Source organism: Phyllopteryx taeniolatus, chromosome 14 (assembly GCF_024500385.1).
Source record: "Phyllopteryx taeniolatus isolate TA_2022b chromosome 14, UOR_Ptae_1.2, whole genome shotgun sequence".
Classification (NCBI taxonomy): Eukaryota; Metazoa; Chordata; class Actinopteri; order Syngnathiformes; family Syngnathidae; genus Phyllopteryx; species Phyllopteryx taeniolatus.
In genome coordinates this window covers 6,139,473-6,157,949 of record NC_084515.1, presented here as the reverse complement: position 1 = coordinate 6,157,949, position 18,477 = coordinate 6,139,473, and the positions used below count along the sequence as shown (strand labels likewise).

At 40.2% G+C, this 18,477-nt stretch overlaps 1 protein-coding gene across 2 annotated transcripts in view; it reads left to right on the top strand.

The window, feature by feature from the left end:
* clstn2a (calsyntenin 2a) overlaps nucleotides 1-18,477 on the top strand; it is a 171,761-nt gene that overhangs the window by 148,168 nt on the left and 5,116 nt on the right. For both annotated transcript variants that reach the window (XM_061797558.1, XM_061797559.1), the window contains 7 exons: nucleotides 175-337; nucleotides 5,767-5,933; nucleotides 7,162-7,310; nucleotides 10,651-10,856; nucleotides 10,954-11,121; nucleotides 16,255-16,400; nucleotides 16,598-16,718. In XM_061797558.1, the coding sequence (XP_061653542.1) occupies nucleotides 175-337; nucleotides 5,767-5,933; nucleotides 7,162-7,310; nucleotides 10,651-10,856; nucleotides 10,954-11,121; nucleotides 16,255-16,400; nucleotides 16,598-16,718 (1,120 nt within the window). The remainder of the gene's footprint in view (nucleotides 1-174; nucleotides 338-5,766; nucleotides 5,934-7,161; nucleotides 7,311-10,650; nucleotides 10,857-10,953; nucleotides 11,122-16,254; nucleotides 16,401-16,597; nucleotides 16,719-18,477) is intronic.

The window sequence follows — 18,477 nt, the reverse complement described above, 5'->3', positions numbered from 1 at the left end:
AAACCATGATCCTCCACTCCTAAACTAACAAATGCCAATCAAACAGACATAATTGTCCATGTATTTTTAACTTTCCTATTGCAGTGGCTGCTTTTTCTTTTGTTGTCGTAGGCATGTAAAAAAGAACGTCTTGTTGCCTAGTGACCGACTCCTCTGTCTTCTTCACTTCTGCAGATCTGTGACAAAGAGTGGCACTATTATGTGATCAATGTGGAGTTCCCCGCTGTGACACTCTTTGTGGATGGAGTGACCTATGAACCCTACTTGGTGACTGATGATTGGCCAATCCATGCCTCGAAGATCGATACGCAGCTCACAGTGGGTGCCTGCTGGCAAGGTTGGTGTGTGTATGTGCGTGATTGCCTTTTGCTAGAAGGAAGTGGAAGTCTTCTTTTTTTTCACTTTTCACTCTTGTGCGGTGTACACACCCCTGTTCAAATGCCAGGTTTTTGCTATAAAAAAAAAAAAATGACACCAAGATGAATCATCTTAAAACTTATTCCCCTTGTTTCATGTTTTTGGGATATTTTGTTATGGTCCAGTGTAACCGACGTTGACCTTTTTAGCTGTAATTCCAAAAAGTATGTTTGGCACAAAGACAACACTGCTCATCACCAAAAAAAAAAACAATAAAAAACAACAACAAAAATTCATAATTCATGATTCATAAAATATTATTTGTTTGTACAAAAGGCCTCCCCTGTAATATTTCATAACAACATTTAGCTATAGACCGTACAGCGTTGCAAGAAGTTCTCGGCTGGCCTGAATACTAGAGATGAGATTTACAACCTCAAGTATTCCATTCTCTTCATTTCATAGCATTTCTCTTGGCTGGACTTTTTCGAGTACATGTATGTGGATGTTTGAATTTGTCCAATCAGATTTTAGCCTCCGTGTTGCCATGCCGTTCTAATCTGCCCAGGTCAATGAGACTGTTTCTTTAACCAATCAGATTTCAAATTCATCCTCACAAGTCCATTGAGCTGACAGCAGCATTTTTCTGTCCTCTGATTGGTTGGTCAGAGCAAAACTTGTTACAGCCATCTTCGACTTGGGCATTTTATTTTTTTGGTCCAATCAGATGTTAGCCTCTTTGTGTTGCCATGTCAGTCTGATCTGCCCAGGGATTTAAGAATCAGTAGCGCTGGCCCATGTAACTTAAACTATGATTAGCAATCGGACTGTTGTTTTTAAAAAATCACATTTCAAATTCATCAGCATTTTTCCGTCCTCTGATCAGTCAGAACAAAACTCGTTACAGCCAAGTTTGAGTAGGAAAAGGCGTCTGCAGTGATCTGCACACATTAATACAATGAATAATCACCATCGCTGGTGTATGACGTTTTAATTAAATTTTTTAAAATCTTTTTGTCATGTTGTTAGGTATTTATTCTGAACTGCTTCAGATGATGCACATGGCACAGTTGTGTGCTGTTTTTGTATAGTATTGATAGTTTCTATAATTGCAACATGATAGCAGTGGTATTAAGAGGTGGATTAAGACCCCACTGAAGACAATTTCAATATGTAAAGGACCAAATACACAGCTCGCCACTGTAAATAATACATGAAAACTATACATACACCATTGCAAATTCTACTCACATTGCGCCACAACATTTATTTTTAGAAGCCAAAGGGAACAGCCTGAAAAATGACATCTTACAACAAACATTGAGATCCTGCATCAGCTACTGCCAAACAATGTTGAATTAAAATTATGTTTGAAGTACACAAGCGCTTGCAAAGAGTGTAGGAGAGAAAAATAAATAGAGATTATGATGTATGCCTGGGGGCTGCGAGCATTTCTTTTGAAATTGAGAGGCATGAGTAAAGTGGGTTTCAAACAGGAAATGGCTGGTTGCAGCGGCTGGGAATAAGAGGCAGCAATGATCACATTGTAGTGAATACGAGCTGCCGTGCAATGACTCGCTTCATTATGAAAATGTGCTTTGAGGGTGTTTGTAGGGGGGGGGGCAGACCAACAGCAGTTATCCGCGCTACAGCTCGCCTAAATCGAACTCGAACCTCCATTGGTATCTTCAAAAAAAGCCTCTTCGCTGATGACATTTTGCTGGTTGTTTGAAACTCCCCCAGCCCCCCACCCTGCCCCTGCGCTTGATTGCAATTTTCTTTTAGTCATCATCATTTCTTGCCTGCTACATTTTGCCTTCTGTCTGAATCTTTTCTCTGTGAACCTCTGATTGGGAGAGAGAGCCCTGTAGGAAGGATTAGGCAAAGTGAATGGGCTACAACTTTGCCAGCTATTACATCCCAATGAAGCTGCCTTAAGCTTCACTAAGCTGCAACTGATAACTTTGCAGGCCATTAGTGAGCAAGATTGCCTTTCAGTCTCTCGTTTTACGACCCCACGCCCCCACCCCCCACCATTTTACCCACAGTCAACATCACAATTATGAAGTGTGTGGACTCAGACATGTAAGGTAGCCTCGCCGCCTGGCAGGGAGAGAAGTATGTCGGCACACAACATGCACTATGCGTGTGTTTCGTTTGCTTTTTGATCACTGTTTGAAGGAAGCCCTGTTGGTATTCTTACCATGGGCAAGACTGCAATCCAGTACCTGGGTCTTGAATTTCAATATCTAAAATAGCAACACAAATGCTGTAAATGGCAGCAAAAATGAATCACTACATGGCATGAATTTAAAACCAATGAAATAATTAATAGCAACAACAAAAAATTTAAAATGGCAGTAATAGAAAGTGTGCACTGGTACATTGAGTTTAATTTGTTCTGTGACCAAGCTTAACTCAATTTATTTGTATATCAAATGAATTTTCCCTATTGAAACTGAAATGTGATTAATTCTTTCTAGCCCACCCCCTCCCCCAAAATAAATAAATAAAATGATTGTATCAAAACTATGGATGGGCAAGTACCAATACCAGGTATCGGGCCAATACCGAGATATTTCGAGATATCGGGTTCTCGTGACGGCTGCTGATACCAGCTGTGTCAGAAAGAAAGAAAGGTCTTTGTTCACAATTATCAGGTCATTGGGGTTATTGAAATTTTATGCATCAAAAGTACTGGTGGGATTGGTACTCTGTATTGGTATCTGTGTATATCTAATACGGTATGTTTAGTTTTTACTGTCTAGCAGGTGCAGCGACACAATTGTTTGGATTCTTCGTCCTTGTCACATCACTCATTTGCATGATCATTTGTCGCTAGCCAGAATTCATAGGTCTAAATTATACGACCAACTACCAAATTGGGTAATGAAAAACATGTTCTTAAATTCTGTATTTTAAGATATTTTATGCTTGTCACATTTTTATTGGATCATTAAAAGTTATTTTGGTCCACTTGCACACTCTAATTTCTAGAGATTCCTGTACAGGTATATCCAAAATAATGGTCAGTTTTTATTGACAGTCAGAGCTAGTTTGTTTAGCAATGTTTATTACTGTGGTTTGATGTCGTTAAGAACTGCACTACATTATACCGAGAAGTTTTTTTTTTTTTTTTTTTTTTTTTTTATAAAGCTCTCTCATAAAAAGTCCATAAAGTAGTCAACATTTTTGAAACACCTCAGTGTGACGTAGTGCTGTTTTGTAGAGGATTTATCAGGTGAAATATATTGACTGGTGAGTGTAAATGTCCCAGTTCCGTCTTCATTTGGGCCCATCAGCCTACATTGCACGCTGCAAATGTGACAGCGGCATCTGTAAAATGTGCAATAAAAATGTCCCGCTGCCCACTTTATAGCAAAAGTGCGTGGGTTTAAAACATAAGGAAGAAAAATGGCCCAAATGCTGTCTCCTGAGGCAGGAAACAGTTAAAGCTTTTGGTTTTAGAAAGAAGACACAAAGCAGAGGCAACACCCAAATAAGAACTTCCTTAGAGAAGGAAATAAAAGAAGCTAACACAATTGAAGCATCAACAATCTGGCATAAACATAAGACACGAACATTGACAAGTGCCATAAATACTTTAAGAGCAACAACAAAAATAAAAAGAGTCCGAGAATGATGACATGAATACTCACTGGAAGTGACGCTTTGTGTATTGAGTTGCATGTTTGTGGTTCTATTTATTGGCTATAAAAAAATAAATTAAAAAAAAGATGTACTTCCTTGCTTTGACAGTTGCAGAGCATTCTAGGACAAACATCCATTGTATCTATCAAGCTTGTGCTCCAAATTCCTGAGAGGAAGCATCAGAGTATATATGTTGCTGGGCCAGATGTTGGGAGTCTGTCGTATTAGTCCTACATGAATTCAAGCAATGTCACAAAGCTTTTGATGTTTGTCAAATACTTGTTCTGTTGCATGTGGGGGGAATATGTTCCAGATATTGTGATATATGTGACCATTTCTAAGTAAAAATGCTTCAAAATTGTTGTACCCCTCCAAAACGCTTTTAACACACTAAACCTATTGAAACACATTTCAACTTATTAAAACACACTTTTCAAAGTATTCCTATGTGCCTGTCCACACTCTCTCGCTGTCAAAAAATGCGAGATTGTTCAATCATTTGTTCAATTATAAAATTCTGTTTTCATTTTAAAATTTACTTTTCGATATACAAAACTTGACACAAAACAACATCCTGAGTTCAAAACAAATTGGCAAAAGTGGATGTAGTAAAAATAAAGGTATAATATTGTAGTGAGTGATGAGCAAGGTTTATAACATATTGACAAATAATAATAAAACAAAAAATAAATAAAATATTACCAAGTGCAAAGCCAACTTGCAGTGACCTTCACAAGGAAGGAAGATAAAAGGTTTTTGCTTTACGATGTATGTGTGGCCTGCACCGCTGTTTTCGCTCTTTTGTACCTACTTTTATCGATTTTCTCAAAACTATATCATATGAATGCTTTTAACTCATTTGTTAGACTCGGCTTGGTCTCTCTAACAGTCTGCGACCCTGAAAGAGCAGTTAAACAGCCCTTAGCTGTCTGCTGCTATCCTGTTTCGCCCCCGTCATTCGTTAGCCAGAAGCTAACTTGGCCAGTGGGGCTCACCCGACTCGTCCTGTGTCTCCTCTCGGCGCCCTGTGGCTGGACAGCCTGCTCTGGCGTGCCCCGTGAAGCACTTCCGCTTGGACCAGTCTTCTGCCGCCCTACTAGCTCTCCTGGACGCGTACCCGCGCCCACGGATTGTCGTCCCGCGACCGTCTGCGTTCGACACACCGACCACAGCTTAGCTTGCTGCTAATTCCAGAGCGCCAAACTTTTCCCCGTCTCCAGCGAAGCGACATTCAGTACACTCAAGCTCTTCTGCATCTGCCCATTTCCCGTCATTACACTCTTGTGCGACACTGATGCACAATTGAAATTAGCCAATACTTCGACTCCTGCTGCTCGCACGGTAAAAACGGCTCGCTTAGGTACTGAAAGATGGTACTGATCAATTCTACGTGAATCGGTACTTGGCAGTTCCGACCGAGTAACAAAAAAAGTCCAGAGTTGCGGGGGTGCGAAAGATGAACCGTTATATAGCGGGGTTCACTGTAGCCATCTTTTTTTTGTGGAGGAATCAAAACTGTTTAATTCTTTGTGTCCGTCATCCATTGAGCACATTGTCTATGAAGCTTCTCCCATCGAATTATACCGAATACGTCTTTTTCTCCTCTGTTCCTTTCCAATTGTCCTTTATTGACCCACTTTTCTTCATTTTCCACCCGTGTGCCGAATCTCACCTCTCTTATCTCCTTTCTCTACTTTCTCTTCGTCTTCCTTATCTCCTCTATTCTCGTCCCTCCTCGCCGCCCTTGTTCCCATTTAGGTGGTGAGGTAGCGACTCCGAGGTTCGCTCAGTATTTCCATGGCAGCTTGTCGGGCCTGACAATCCGTCCGGGCCGCATTGAAACCCAGAAGGTTATCTCCTGTTTGCAGGCCTGCAAAGAAGGTCTTGATATTAACTCCCTTGAAAGCCTGGCTAAGGACATCAAGGTGTGTGTTTATTGGGTGGAAAGGGTTAGCAATACAACACACACATACACACACACACACAAACACACTGTACTGTTATAGTAACACAGTTGTTCCTCTTCCTATAGAAAGACATTGTCGCTTGTAAATGACTTTATTAAACATAAATACCTTTAGGTGCCATAGGAATTTGTCAAGGGAAAAATCCTAACCTTTTAGCAGACAAGAGACAGGACAAGCACGCTGAGAATAATGAGAGATAAAATTTAATAAAAACTTAATAAAAAAGGGCACAGAGAAACAAACAACCATTTACACTCACATTCACACATACGGGCAATTTAGAGTTGTCAATTAACCTAACATGTTTTTGGGATGTGGGAGGAAACCGGAAAACCAACGCAGGCACGGGGAGAACACGCAAACTCCACACAGGCGGGGCCGGGGATTGAACCCTGGTCCTCAGAACTGTGAGGCAGACGCTCTAACCAGCCGTACACCGTGCCGCAATATTAATATCAATATTTAATATCAATATTTAATATTAATAAATGAGAAATATTATATTTCTCTATATAAGAAAATATGCCTTTTTTTCTAAAAAAAAAATCTGTAATTTTTGTAATGATACATCACAAAGATACCCAAGCTTTTTATTGGCCCTAAGCTAGGAAGGTGTAATTGTTTTACTGTTATCTTTTAAATTATGTAAGCTATGCTTGACATTATGAAATAAAAAAATGCATTATACAATATTAAATAAAACTAAATATTAACCACAAAATAAGCATCTTCATGACTTGCACATTCAGCTATTTGTGATTTATTTATTTTTTATTTTATTTTTTTAACTTATCCCGCATTATTCACTGAACATATCAACTATTCACTATTTTGGTGCTCAGGCCAAAGCCATGTCTAACATAAAAGTATCACTTTGGTACCATCGTGGCATCTTGGCATAAACGAACTATGTCTAAGTAAATTCTCCATCTTATGGCATCCGTAGGCAATTATAAACCTTTTTGAGGGGGCATCAGTTACTCACCCTTGATTTTCGCTATTCGTCGGTAAAACCCCAAGCAACTAAATTGTTAGTCATCTTATATGACTAACAAGTGAGTCGTGAATTCTGGCCCACTCTATTGTATATATTTGAAATATGAAATAGCTTTGTTGCATTTGTCCGGAGCTCAGTGTAAATCTTAAATGTCTTTCAGCACAATTGTTTTTCCAATTTATTTTCCAGTTCCATTTCAACCCTGCGCAGTCAATGCTGGTAGTGGAAGGAGAAGATCTAGACAGTATCAACACAGCCATGACCAAGGTGTCTTACATCAACTCTCGCCAGTTTCCCACGCCAGGCCTTCGACGGCTCCACATCAGCACCACTGTGGTGTGAGTTCTTCTGTTGTTTTCGATCTTTCCATTTGTTTTCTATTGGGTTGGTCCTCGTTAGGGTTGCAAGTGAGTTGGAGTCTTTCGCAGCTGAATTTGCAAGGCAAGAGGTGTGGAGTATACACCCTGGACTGGTCGCCAGTTATCCATCCATCCATTTTCTTTACCGCTTATCCTCACTAGGGTCGCGTGCTGCTGGAGCCTATCCCAGCTATCTTCGGGTGGGAGGCGGGGTACACCCTGAACCAGTCACCAGCCAATCGCAGGACACATAGAAACAAACAAACATTCACACTCACTTTCACACCTACGGGCAATTGAGTCTTCAGTCAACCTACCACGCATGTTTTTTTAGATGTGGGAGGAAACTGGAGTGTCCAGAGAAAACCCACCCAAGCACGAGGAGAACATGCAAACTCCACACAGGCGGGGCCGGGATTTGAACCCCGGTCCACAGAACTGTGAGGCAAATGTGCTAACCAGTCGTCCACTGTGCCGGCTGGTCGCCAATTAATTGAAATTAATTTTATTATATATTAACTTTCACTCTGTTATGTTTTTGGATGCATTTTGTGTGCATGCCGGAAAGTGAGGGATGCGCAACAGTTTTGCTCCATCAAGGCAAAATCTTGCATATACTTTGACGCCCTAAATCAAGGGTGTCAAACACATTTTTTGTCGTAGGCCACATTATAGTTAATTGTTTTCCTCAGAGGGCTGAAACCATATAGCACCTCATCAAATTATTACATTTACAATGTGCAACAAATTGATGGATAACTAGTTTTGAAATCAAGGATAATCATTTGTTCAACTGTTGTTCAAGTTACTGTATAAAGATGTTTGGTAACAAAAAAACAATGTTTGCAATATCTCAACATTAATATTTATTACATGTGACAATTTGAAATGTTGGCAGAGATTTTTAGCAAGGATCATGGAAGATTTGCTTTCACGAGCTACATAAAATGATATGGCGGGCCAGATCTGCCCCCCGGGCCTTGAGTTTGATACCCGTGCCCTAAATTAAATACACTGTAGTTCTTTTCAGAGTGCCTCGAGGTGTTCGAAAAATGTGTTCCGACATGGCAGTGCAAAACCCCTCTCAGTGGTACAGTATATAAATCAGGGTTTGTCAAACCTTTTGGGTCCAGGGACCACTTGCACGGGATACATTTTCTCAAGGGCCCAGTCATAACCTTATCAAAATGCCAATTAAACATAAGTACCATTTATACTCCTAAATGCCATAGGAATTAAAAAGTTGCCTACCTATGTGTATCGCGCTCTATCGACTTTTGATGACTTTTTTTGGTGGATAAAATGCAACGTATTATACACGAGAAATTATGGTAAATGTCGAAGTGGGTGGGGAGAGGGAAGTCCGGGCTTCCCTGCTGAGGCTGCTGCCCCCGCGACCCGACCTCGGATAAGTGGAAGACAATGGATGGATGGATGGTCCTATATCAGCAAATATTGTTCTTCTCTTCAGCTTTCTAAATTGATTCAAAATGTGTGCTTGCAGATTTGCAAACTGACACTCTGTCAATTTATTATTTTTATTTTCTTACACTTTCCACTGACTCCGGACTAAAGCTGTGCTCTCTCGGGAAAATAGCGACTGTAAACAATCTCATCATATGGCCGTGCAAATACAGCGCACAGAGTTCACGTACTGTTTGTTTTTTATCTCCCTGCAGGGAGCTAAGTATTATGGGGCTTTTCAAGTTCATTTTTGTGAAAAAACAGTGTGGTGACGAGTGGTTCCCAAGTCCTCTCCTCTCGATGCGTGTTTATATATACAGTGTAGTCACAGGCTGCGGGGTGGAATCAGATTCTGTCTCGCAAGAAACACACTTGAGTGAGGAAGACAATTTATAGAAAAGCATTGTGACAGCCACATTGTGAAGTCTGTCCAGCTCGTGATCTTGACAACCGCACAGTAAATACAAACTAGAAATAGAAAATCTTTCTTTGTCACTGCACAGTATACAACATTGCAAAAAGCCATTTTTGTCTTATGCTACATGGAATCTAAGATTGCACATGACAACAAGACAAAGTGCCACTATGTTTTAAAACTCGTATCCTTAATATTTGTTGCTGTTTGACTGTATAGTAACTTGCTTCCTCTCACTGGATAAGACCAAGCATCACATTACATTCGCATTACATTACAAAAAATATTATTCAATTCAAACCTCTCTGAAATTATAAACAAAAGAAAATGAATTATTATTACAGCAAATGCAGCACACGACCCTGAATTTGTGCTGGTTAAAAATTCACACTGATATCCCAGGACAATGTAGAGGCTTCAATGAACTTAACATGCATGTTTTTGGAACGCAAGAGGAAGTTGAAGAATAACCTCCAAAAACTCCACACAAGAAGGCTGGAGCCCACATCTGAACTCCGATCCTCAGAACTGCGAGACAAATATGCTAACCACTCATCCGCTGGGCTGCTTTGCTTCAAGATCAGCTTTACAAAAACAATATACAGTGAACCCCTGTGAGCGTTCCAGCCACACCTGCAAAAGATAAAAAGCTGCGATACAGAGGGACAATATAAAAACATTTTTAGTACCGTATAGAGAGTATTTTGACATGCCCCCCACACTTTAAACATATTTCAACTTATAAACACACTTTTGAAAGTATTTCTTAGTGCTTGTTTTCCCTCTCTCGCTCGCTTCAGTTCTCCAACCAAGAGCCAAAATGTGCTCGCTTCAATTTGTCACTCCCTGCTGAAGTTTACGGTAAAAGTGACACATGAAACAAAAGATAGGTAAACATTGTATACTTAAATACTAAAATGTCCAACCAACCCTTTTAATTGTGTCTAACCTAAGTCCATCCCCTTAATGGTAACATATAATGTGAAATGCCATAGACGGGCTAATGGAAATTAGCATCGTGTTTAACGTAATTATAAACTTTCAAACAGCTGCTACTTATTACAAGTAAGGCAGCAACACATACAAGCAGAGCATACAACAATACTTACAGGTATATTTTCGTCTGTGCACTGTTGGAATTAACAACTATAACTAGAGCTTTCATAGTGGGGGACCTTCTCTGCCTCTTCTTCTTGCTCTTAATTATGCTACATCTCTTCCAGTAGACCTCAGTCCTCCCAGGCTTGTTGCGGTACAACATGGTACTACACTGAAGTGCGCAACTCAGTTTTCAAACCAAAATTACCTGTACCGTGTAAAACCAAAAAAAAAAAAAAAAAAAAAAGCTTAAAAATCACACGCGTTCACCATACATTAGAACCAATACATCTTTACAAGCAGTAATAGAATTACTACCATGTTATACTATTTGTGTGTCAGGTGCTTTGGGGAGGACGCGTGCCTCTCCATCCCAGATGTCAAAGCAGTCGTCACGGTGCAGCCACCTAGTGAACCGAGAATCACCATTACGGGATCCAATCGACTGGTCAGGCCCGCCGTTGACCTTCGCGGTCCGCTGGGCGTGGCTCCTTTCAAGGAGCTTGACATCACCAGCACAGTAATGAAGGGAGACGGCTTCAGCGGATGTGAGATGTCTGCATGTGCAGTCTGATGCAATTGTCAGTACTCTCCGTAAAAGGGTTTATTGTTATAGTTGTATCATTTTTCTGTCCACGCGTGCAGCCCGCAGGCCAGGTGTGATGGAGGTGATGCATAACTTGGACTATTGTGATATCCTGGTGATTGGGGATGAGCTGAATCCCGAGAGAGAGAGTCTACATATTCATCACAGCGCTCTGCTGGGAAAGCACCTGGACGCCACCAACTCCACCTCGGGAATATCAATATATGGTGAGCATTAACACCTACTGTCGACTTAAATATTACGTTTCAGCAAATTCGCTGCTTCAGTTTTCATTTTTGTGTGTTCATATTGGTTCTATACTGTTGTAATGATCATCTAGCAACACGCTAGTATGCACAGCTTCTGAAGCAGGGAACATTATACTGCACACTGTCCCAAATTATTATACTCAGTATTTTTGCTTAAAAAACAAACAGTTCTAAAAGGTTAAATGCAAAGTTATAGTACTTAAATTAGTGGGAAAGTAGTGATTATTTTGCGTACCACCAGAGGGAGGCCGAATACCACACTCTTGAGAGTCACTGGTCTGTGCGATTTACACTGAATTCATGATTTAATGATTAATAATTACTTTAGCTTTGGGTGTTTTATATGCAGTCGTCACTCAGCATATCGCGGGTGACTTTTTGCAGTCTCACTGTCTTGCAGATTTTTAAATTGTACATATCTAATTTTATATTGCAGATTTTTCGCTTTATTGCGAGATTTTGGGATGATCATTTTTACACACGGACCAATGTTACTGCAGACTCACATAGCAAAAGGCGTGAGCTAGGAGCAAAACATGCATAAAAGATAGTGCCAATTTTGGGGGGATCATTTCACACTGAAAAAAGAAGCTAAAGTGCAACGTGTCTACTGCAGAGCAGAACCGGCCTTACAGAACAGCACGTCTAGGCGACGCCACAATAATGTCAAAATCGTTTGCTAATTTAAAATAGCTAACCACCGATACTTCGACTATATTGTAATGCCCCCCAAAAGTGGTCAAAAATAGACACAGCCACCAGTGCACTTTCAATCACTTTATTGAACAAACTGTAGCAAAATAAACACATAAGCACATTCATACATTAGCCGCTCCGGCCACAAATAACACCCCCCTCAACACGCAACGCGCAGACTGACTAACCTGAGCTAACATACAAATACACTCTCATTTGCTGATTCCCACGAAACTCAACAGCCCAGGCCCCGCCTTTTAAAGCCACACACATTCAAAGTCATAGATACTAGTGTGAAATGTGGATCACGACCCCACGTGGACCAAAATAATACCTGCACCTTACGTGCATATAGCATTTATATAGCATAAAGCTTCAAAATATATATTTAAATAAGAAAATAAACAGATGGTTGCTACTTCGTGGATTTTTGTCTATCGCAGGGGGTTCTGGAACGTAATCCTTGTGATAAATGATACTACTGTACAGTATTTTGAATCTATATCGCAGTTCACCAAACGCAACATCACAGATTTGTTTTTATTGTTTGTTATTGTTCTTTTTATTGCTTGGCTATTGCGGAAAGCTTATAGTAATCATTTGTAATGGAATTTTCCACTGTACTTGCTGCAATGCTCACTTGAAAGCCATAGTCGCCGGTGCAGGAGCTGCTGTTGGCCACAGCTTATGCTTTGACCCTCACATGCAGACTCACGTAGCTTGAGACAATTGCCCAACCTCCTTCCAGCTCACCACATCACACGCAACCCCACCACACTCCGCCTCTTAAAGGCACATATAGATGTCCGAAAGGCAAAACCACTTACTTATCTGCAGGATTTCTAGAGAAAAACGATTTCTACAAATAGCATATTTATTTATTTATTTATTTTATTTTTTTACGTTCTAATAACAAAAATGTTAATTTTTCAGGTAAGAGGTTCCAGTGCATACCATTTCTATGCATTTTATGATTGCAATTTTTTTTGCTTGTTCAAATATGTTTTACAATTTATTAAAAATGTGTTTTAAAAAGTGAATGTGTTTCAAGCACATGGGAGGTGTGAATCGTGGTCTTTCTATATCATGGATTTTCACCTATTGCACTTGGATCTGTAACGTATCCCCTGCAATAAAGGGGGTTCACTGAATATCAAACCTACCAGGATGAAAACAGTATTATTTGCTCAAAATCCAGTGTTCCAAAAAAAGTGTTCTTATAGTGGCCACACCATGAGTTTTTCTCCCTTTACACCCAAAGCAGTAAAGCTTCAATGATATTTTTTTGCAGTGTGAGACGGGTTGTTGTCTTGCGTGAGAATAATTTTATTGCTGAAGGCACTGTTTGCTTTTTAAACCAGGGTTTAAAATAGGTCGGTTAGAAACTCCACATAGTTTGCAGAGGTCATTTTGACACCTTCAGGCATCCTATAAGGGCCTACGATCGTACTTGCTATTATTCCAGACCAAAACATCACTCCACCACCTCCTAGAACCTCAGAGAAACCATGGAGAAGTGTTCCTTTCTTTCCTTAACACACCTTTAACGGAACAAACCTGCTCCGTTTTTTGTTTGTTTATTTTATTTTATTTTTTTTTCTTGTTTTAGCAGTGTGAGTATTTTCTTGAAATGTCTAGTGTTGTTGTTACTTTTACAAGACATTTGACTACATCATCAGAAGGATTCTTATTACGCATGAAAACTGTGACTTAATAATGTGCAAGAACCTTCTTTTGCAAGTCTTATCTGGGGAAAGTAATTATCAAACCTGTCTGAGTCTGATATGTGTGCTCTAAATAGACAGAAGCAGTAACATGCAAAAACGTTCACAGAAAAACTAAAACTTTTAATTTGACCTCAATCCTGCATCCACAATAATGTGGAACACTCTGTAAATGTAAATGACTTTCCGCCCAACTTGAATCTAAGCATTTGAAACTTTATTATCTTTCCATTATAAAAAAGTATGAGTCACTGACAAACCTTTTGCAGCATAACAGGAGAAAAGAAGGAAATGCTGAAAAGACATTTAACCTAAAAGAAAAAGGCCAAACCATCCGGGCCTGTGTAGTCGAACACAAAGCTATTATTCTGTTGTATGAATGGCAATAGGTGGATACACGTTAATTATATCTTCTGCCATGTAGTGGGAGTGCATTTGATTTTACTGCCTGTCAGTATATGTCACTGGCATCCTGTAGATGGATGAACAAAGATTCATAAGATATCAGTTCTAAGACATTTTTTTTAGTAAATAAATTGCGATCCCCATTCTTAGCAGGAGTTACGTTCCAAACCCACTCACTATAGGCGAAACTCCACAATATAGAGACACTATTAAAAACAATTATCGTTGAAGCCTTAAATACCCATCCCACGTGTTTATAAACTTCTTAAAACACATTGTAAACATATTTAAATGCACATCTTTTGATATACAGTATAGGAGTTTGATCCTAAAAATACCCCTCCCACACGTTGTAATCACATTGAAACTTAAGCACACTACTCATCGCACTGTAATCATATTTCAATATAGATTGATGAACCGCAACATAGACCATTTATTGAGGAGAAACTATAAATAATAATCATAATAGTAAATCACATTTACATAGCTCCTTTCAGGACACCCCAGGACGCTTTACAGATTAGATGGGGGGGAAAAAAAGAAACAGGACAAACTAACAGCATTTTGAAGGTTGCTAACTATGGGCCAATGGCCTGGGCAAACAGGTGGGTTTTGTTTGTGTGTGAGTCCAGGATCGGGGCATCACGTATCTCAGAGGGTGGGGGCGGCAACACTGAAGGCTCTGTCTCCAAAGATGTGACGGCTAGTGCGGGGGGATGGTGAGCAGACCCATGCTTGAGGACCACAGGCTGTGAGATGGAGCATATTGGTGAAAGTCCAATATTTTCAGTGGAGGATCCCATTGCGGTAGTCCAGAGAGCTGGTGATAAAGGCATGGATGAGTTTCTCAGCAATGGTTTTGGAGAGTGATGGCCAGAGTCGAGAGATGTTTTTGAGGTGGAAAAATGCCAATTTGGTTGTAGATTTAATGTTTGACTGGAAGGAGTGGGTGGAGTCCAGGATGACGCCGAGGTTGCAGACTTCAGGGGATGGGGAGATATAGGCACCATCCACTTGGAGGAGAGAATCCCTGAGCTTACGGAGCAGCGCCTTTGGTGCCACAACCTTGAGCTGTTATCTCGGTGTGTAGTTTTGGGAGATTTAATGACATCCATGATTTTATTTCCTGTAGGCAGTTAACTAGAGACCAAGGTGGAAGGAGTAGTGCTGATACAGAGCTGAGTATCATTTGTGGAACAGTGGAAACAGTGGAAGCATGTAGATGGTGAAAAAGAGGGGCCCAAGGACTGAGCCTCGAGGCACGCCTCGATTTATTGGGACAAGCGGGGAGCTGGAGCTGTTTATAGTTACAAACTGTGTTTTGTTGGCGAGATATGATTGAAACCAGATGAGAGCAGGCCAAGGTGGTCGGGGGGTGGTTGCGAAGGATGAAGTAGGAGACAGTGTCAAAGTCGGCTGAGAGGACAAGGAGGATGAGTAAACTGATATGGCCGGAGTCTGTAGCAATGAGGAGGCAGTTTGTGATTATCTTAAGATAGAGCAGTACTGTGATGTTCTCTTTATGCGGATTGTACCATTTCAGAGAGTTCGTGGTCAGACATATGCGGATGGATTTGGACTGCTGTTCCAGACCCACCCGCAATAGGTGAAAATCCACGATATTGAGAGACCATCAAAAAAAAAAACATTTTAATATAGTTTTACACCCTACTGTTTAAGTGACACATAAAAGAACATGTTATATTTGAACACCAAAATGTTCAGTCAAACCATATTATTTCATCAAAGTCTGATAGCGTAATGCTAACATATAATGCGAAACGCCAAAGACAGGCGTACAGAAGTTAGCATTATTGTTACGGTAATTATAACCTTTCAAACATGCTACTTTATCACACATGGAGCAGCAGCACATACAAACAGAGCATACAACAATACTCAGTCACATTCTCTCCACTCTGTGGGAAAAATGACTATTACAGCTTAATAAGGGAGCTTCTCTGCCTTTTTATCTTGCTCTTAGTAACGCTGCATGTCTTCCAGTAGACCTCAGTACTGCCCGGCATGTTGCAGCATAACGTAGTACTACATTGAAGGCATGTGACTCCATATTCGGACTTGCCTGGTATACCATAAAAACCCATATAAAACAACTGCTGAAAAATCTGCAATATAGCCACTAAACACTGAAACCATTTTCGGACCAATCAAGGGAAATTGGATCATTTCCTGGTTGGGAATCACTGCTCTCTTGTGATGATGCATGAAAGCAATGTATTAAGACAGATTTGATGTGTGTAAGGTGTGGACTCCATGGCGCACTATGAGCAGGCACTGCGTCAGGTGCGCTACAGGAACTGGCAACCTGCCACCTTGACTGAGAGAAGGTTTCGACTCACCTGCTCGGAACTTAACGGCCGTTACACCAGCAATGAATTCATCTTGGAGGTGAGCTCTGCTTTTTTCTCTCCCTCTCCACTTCCTTTGAGGACATGCTCCTCTTGATCCCAAATGAGTATCCATCCTCCTTGTGCTCAAGTGGCTTACGTATTTGCAGAGCCCCCCTTCCATAAGACTCACTTGTATTGCCTTTTGCTGCATTGGCAATCTTTACAACCTCAAGTGTTCTTGTGTTTCCACTTCAGGTGAGTGTTCTTCACCACGCAAAGCCCGTGGAGCATGTCAATCATGCGGCCGCTCAGCCGCAGTACATGAGACCGGTTCATCACCCACTCATGATACACACTCCTAATTCCCACATGTCAGGTAAGACTGTCTCATAAGGTTAAAACTAGGGCTGCAGCTATTGAATATTTTAATATTTGACTATCATACTAAAATTTGTATGGAACAATCGGGTATTCGGATAAATTATATTTTGGCTTAGTGAAAGAACAATTATGAATACACATGAAAAAAAATAAGCCATTTCACTTGAAAATGAATGGCCAATTATTTAATTATTATCAACTGTTTTATTTCTTACATTCACATGAGCAGAAAACTATATTGTTGTCTAGTAATATTTTCAGTGAGGCAATTTCAGAAATATAAATAAAACACATATTTCAGTTTAACCTTAGCATTTTTTGTAAGTATAAAAAAACATTTAGGCATTAATTGAAAAAAGCATAAGGAGTCTGTTGTGCAACTTCACCTGAGCGCTAGCATTTTAGGATGTGAAATAATACAGTAGGCTCGTGGCTGCGCGTTTAAGAGCTTAGACCAGAATAACTGAACTAAAATTAAGATGAAATTAAATGAAGTGAATTTTTTGACAAACTTTGCCACTCACAATCATTTTTTTTCACCAACAGTACTTGACTCCAAATATAGCCACTTTCAGCTACGACACGAGTATACTGGCCTTGTGTCTCACGGTGCTTAAACCGCTGAACAAAACTGTCCTTTGACTAATATGACAAGCACCCTGAATGAAGTCGCATTATAGTCACACACATACTCAACTTGTCACCATGGTAATAAACTGGCCACAAATTTGATGGTAGTCATAATTAACCTTAACCCTTAAACCTTAGCCCTCTGCAGGGCTAATGTTATGTTAGTAAACCGTATTAATGTTCAACTCACTGATTTGCGCGACTTTCATCTTGGCTCTTCCACCGCATTGCGTGTGTCGTGCTCGAGCGACGTGTCGCGTCACCGGTGTTGGCCTTTCTGATCAGTCTGTAATGCTCCCACACTTTCTGAATTTTGTCTTCTTTTTTCGCATTTGTCTTCTCGTCGTTCTTCTTTTGATGTGTTTCACGGAAGCTTGCAGACTACTGCGTTGTCACCATTTATTTCACGCTCCTTCAATCGGCACACACGCTCCCCTTCCGCCACCTTCGCTCGCGTTGATGATGTAACCGCGTGGTGCTACGCTGTCTGCTCTGTTGAGCTTCACATTTTAAATCTTTCCTGCCATTAACAGGCAGCAACTGTATATACCAATAGTATCAAATTGGGTAAGCTGGCAGTGAATGAGTTAAATAAGCAGATCCCCTAGGCAGAAAAAAATCCTTGAGCATTTTTTTGTCCCCGAAATACTTGAAACATCCGAGTCCTCGTTGCAGTCCAAGTTAAAACCTTCCAAAAGGATGGCGTTGTAACTGTTAGACTATCGTGCTATTTAAAAAAAAACACACGCACAGAAAAACAACCCCAAAAAAAACAAGCCAAAACTGATGATTATACAGGTATCCCAACTGTACTAAAAGCCATTGTGCACATTTTTTAAAATTATTTTTATACCACATTAACAATGTCTCGACTTTAATGCTATTCTGAAGGACATTTCTAAGTGACCTCAAATATTTGAACGGTTATGTGTGTCCAAAATAATTCCAACTAATGTGTGAGCTTTACTTCATGTTGTATTGTACAGTATATAACATCTGAAGTGCCGCCCAAATTGATTTACAGTTCCTGTTGGACCGTGAATTTTATTGATTGATTGATTGATTGTCAAATGGCAACAAAGTGGCAAAATAAACCTTGATGACAAAGTGAGACAGATTGTTAT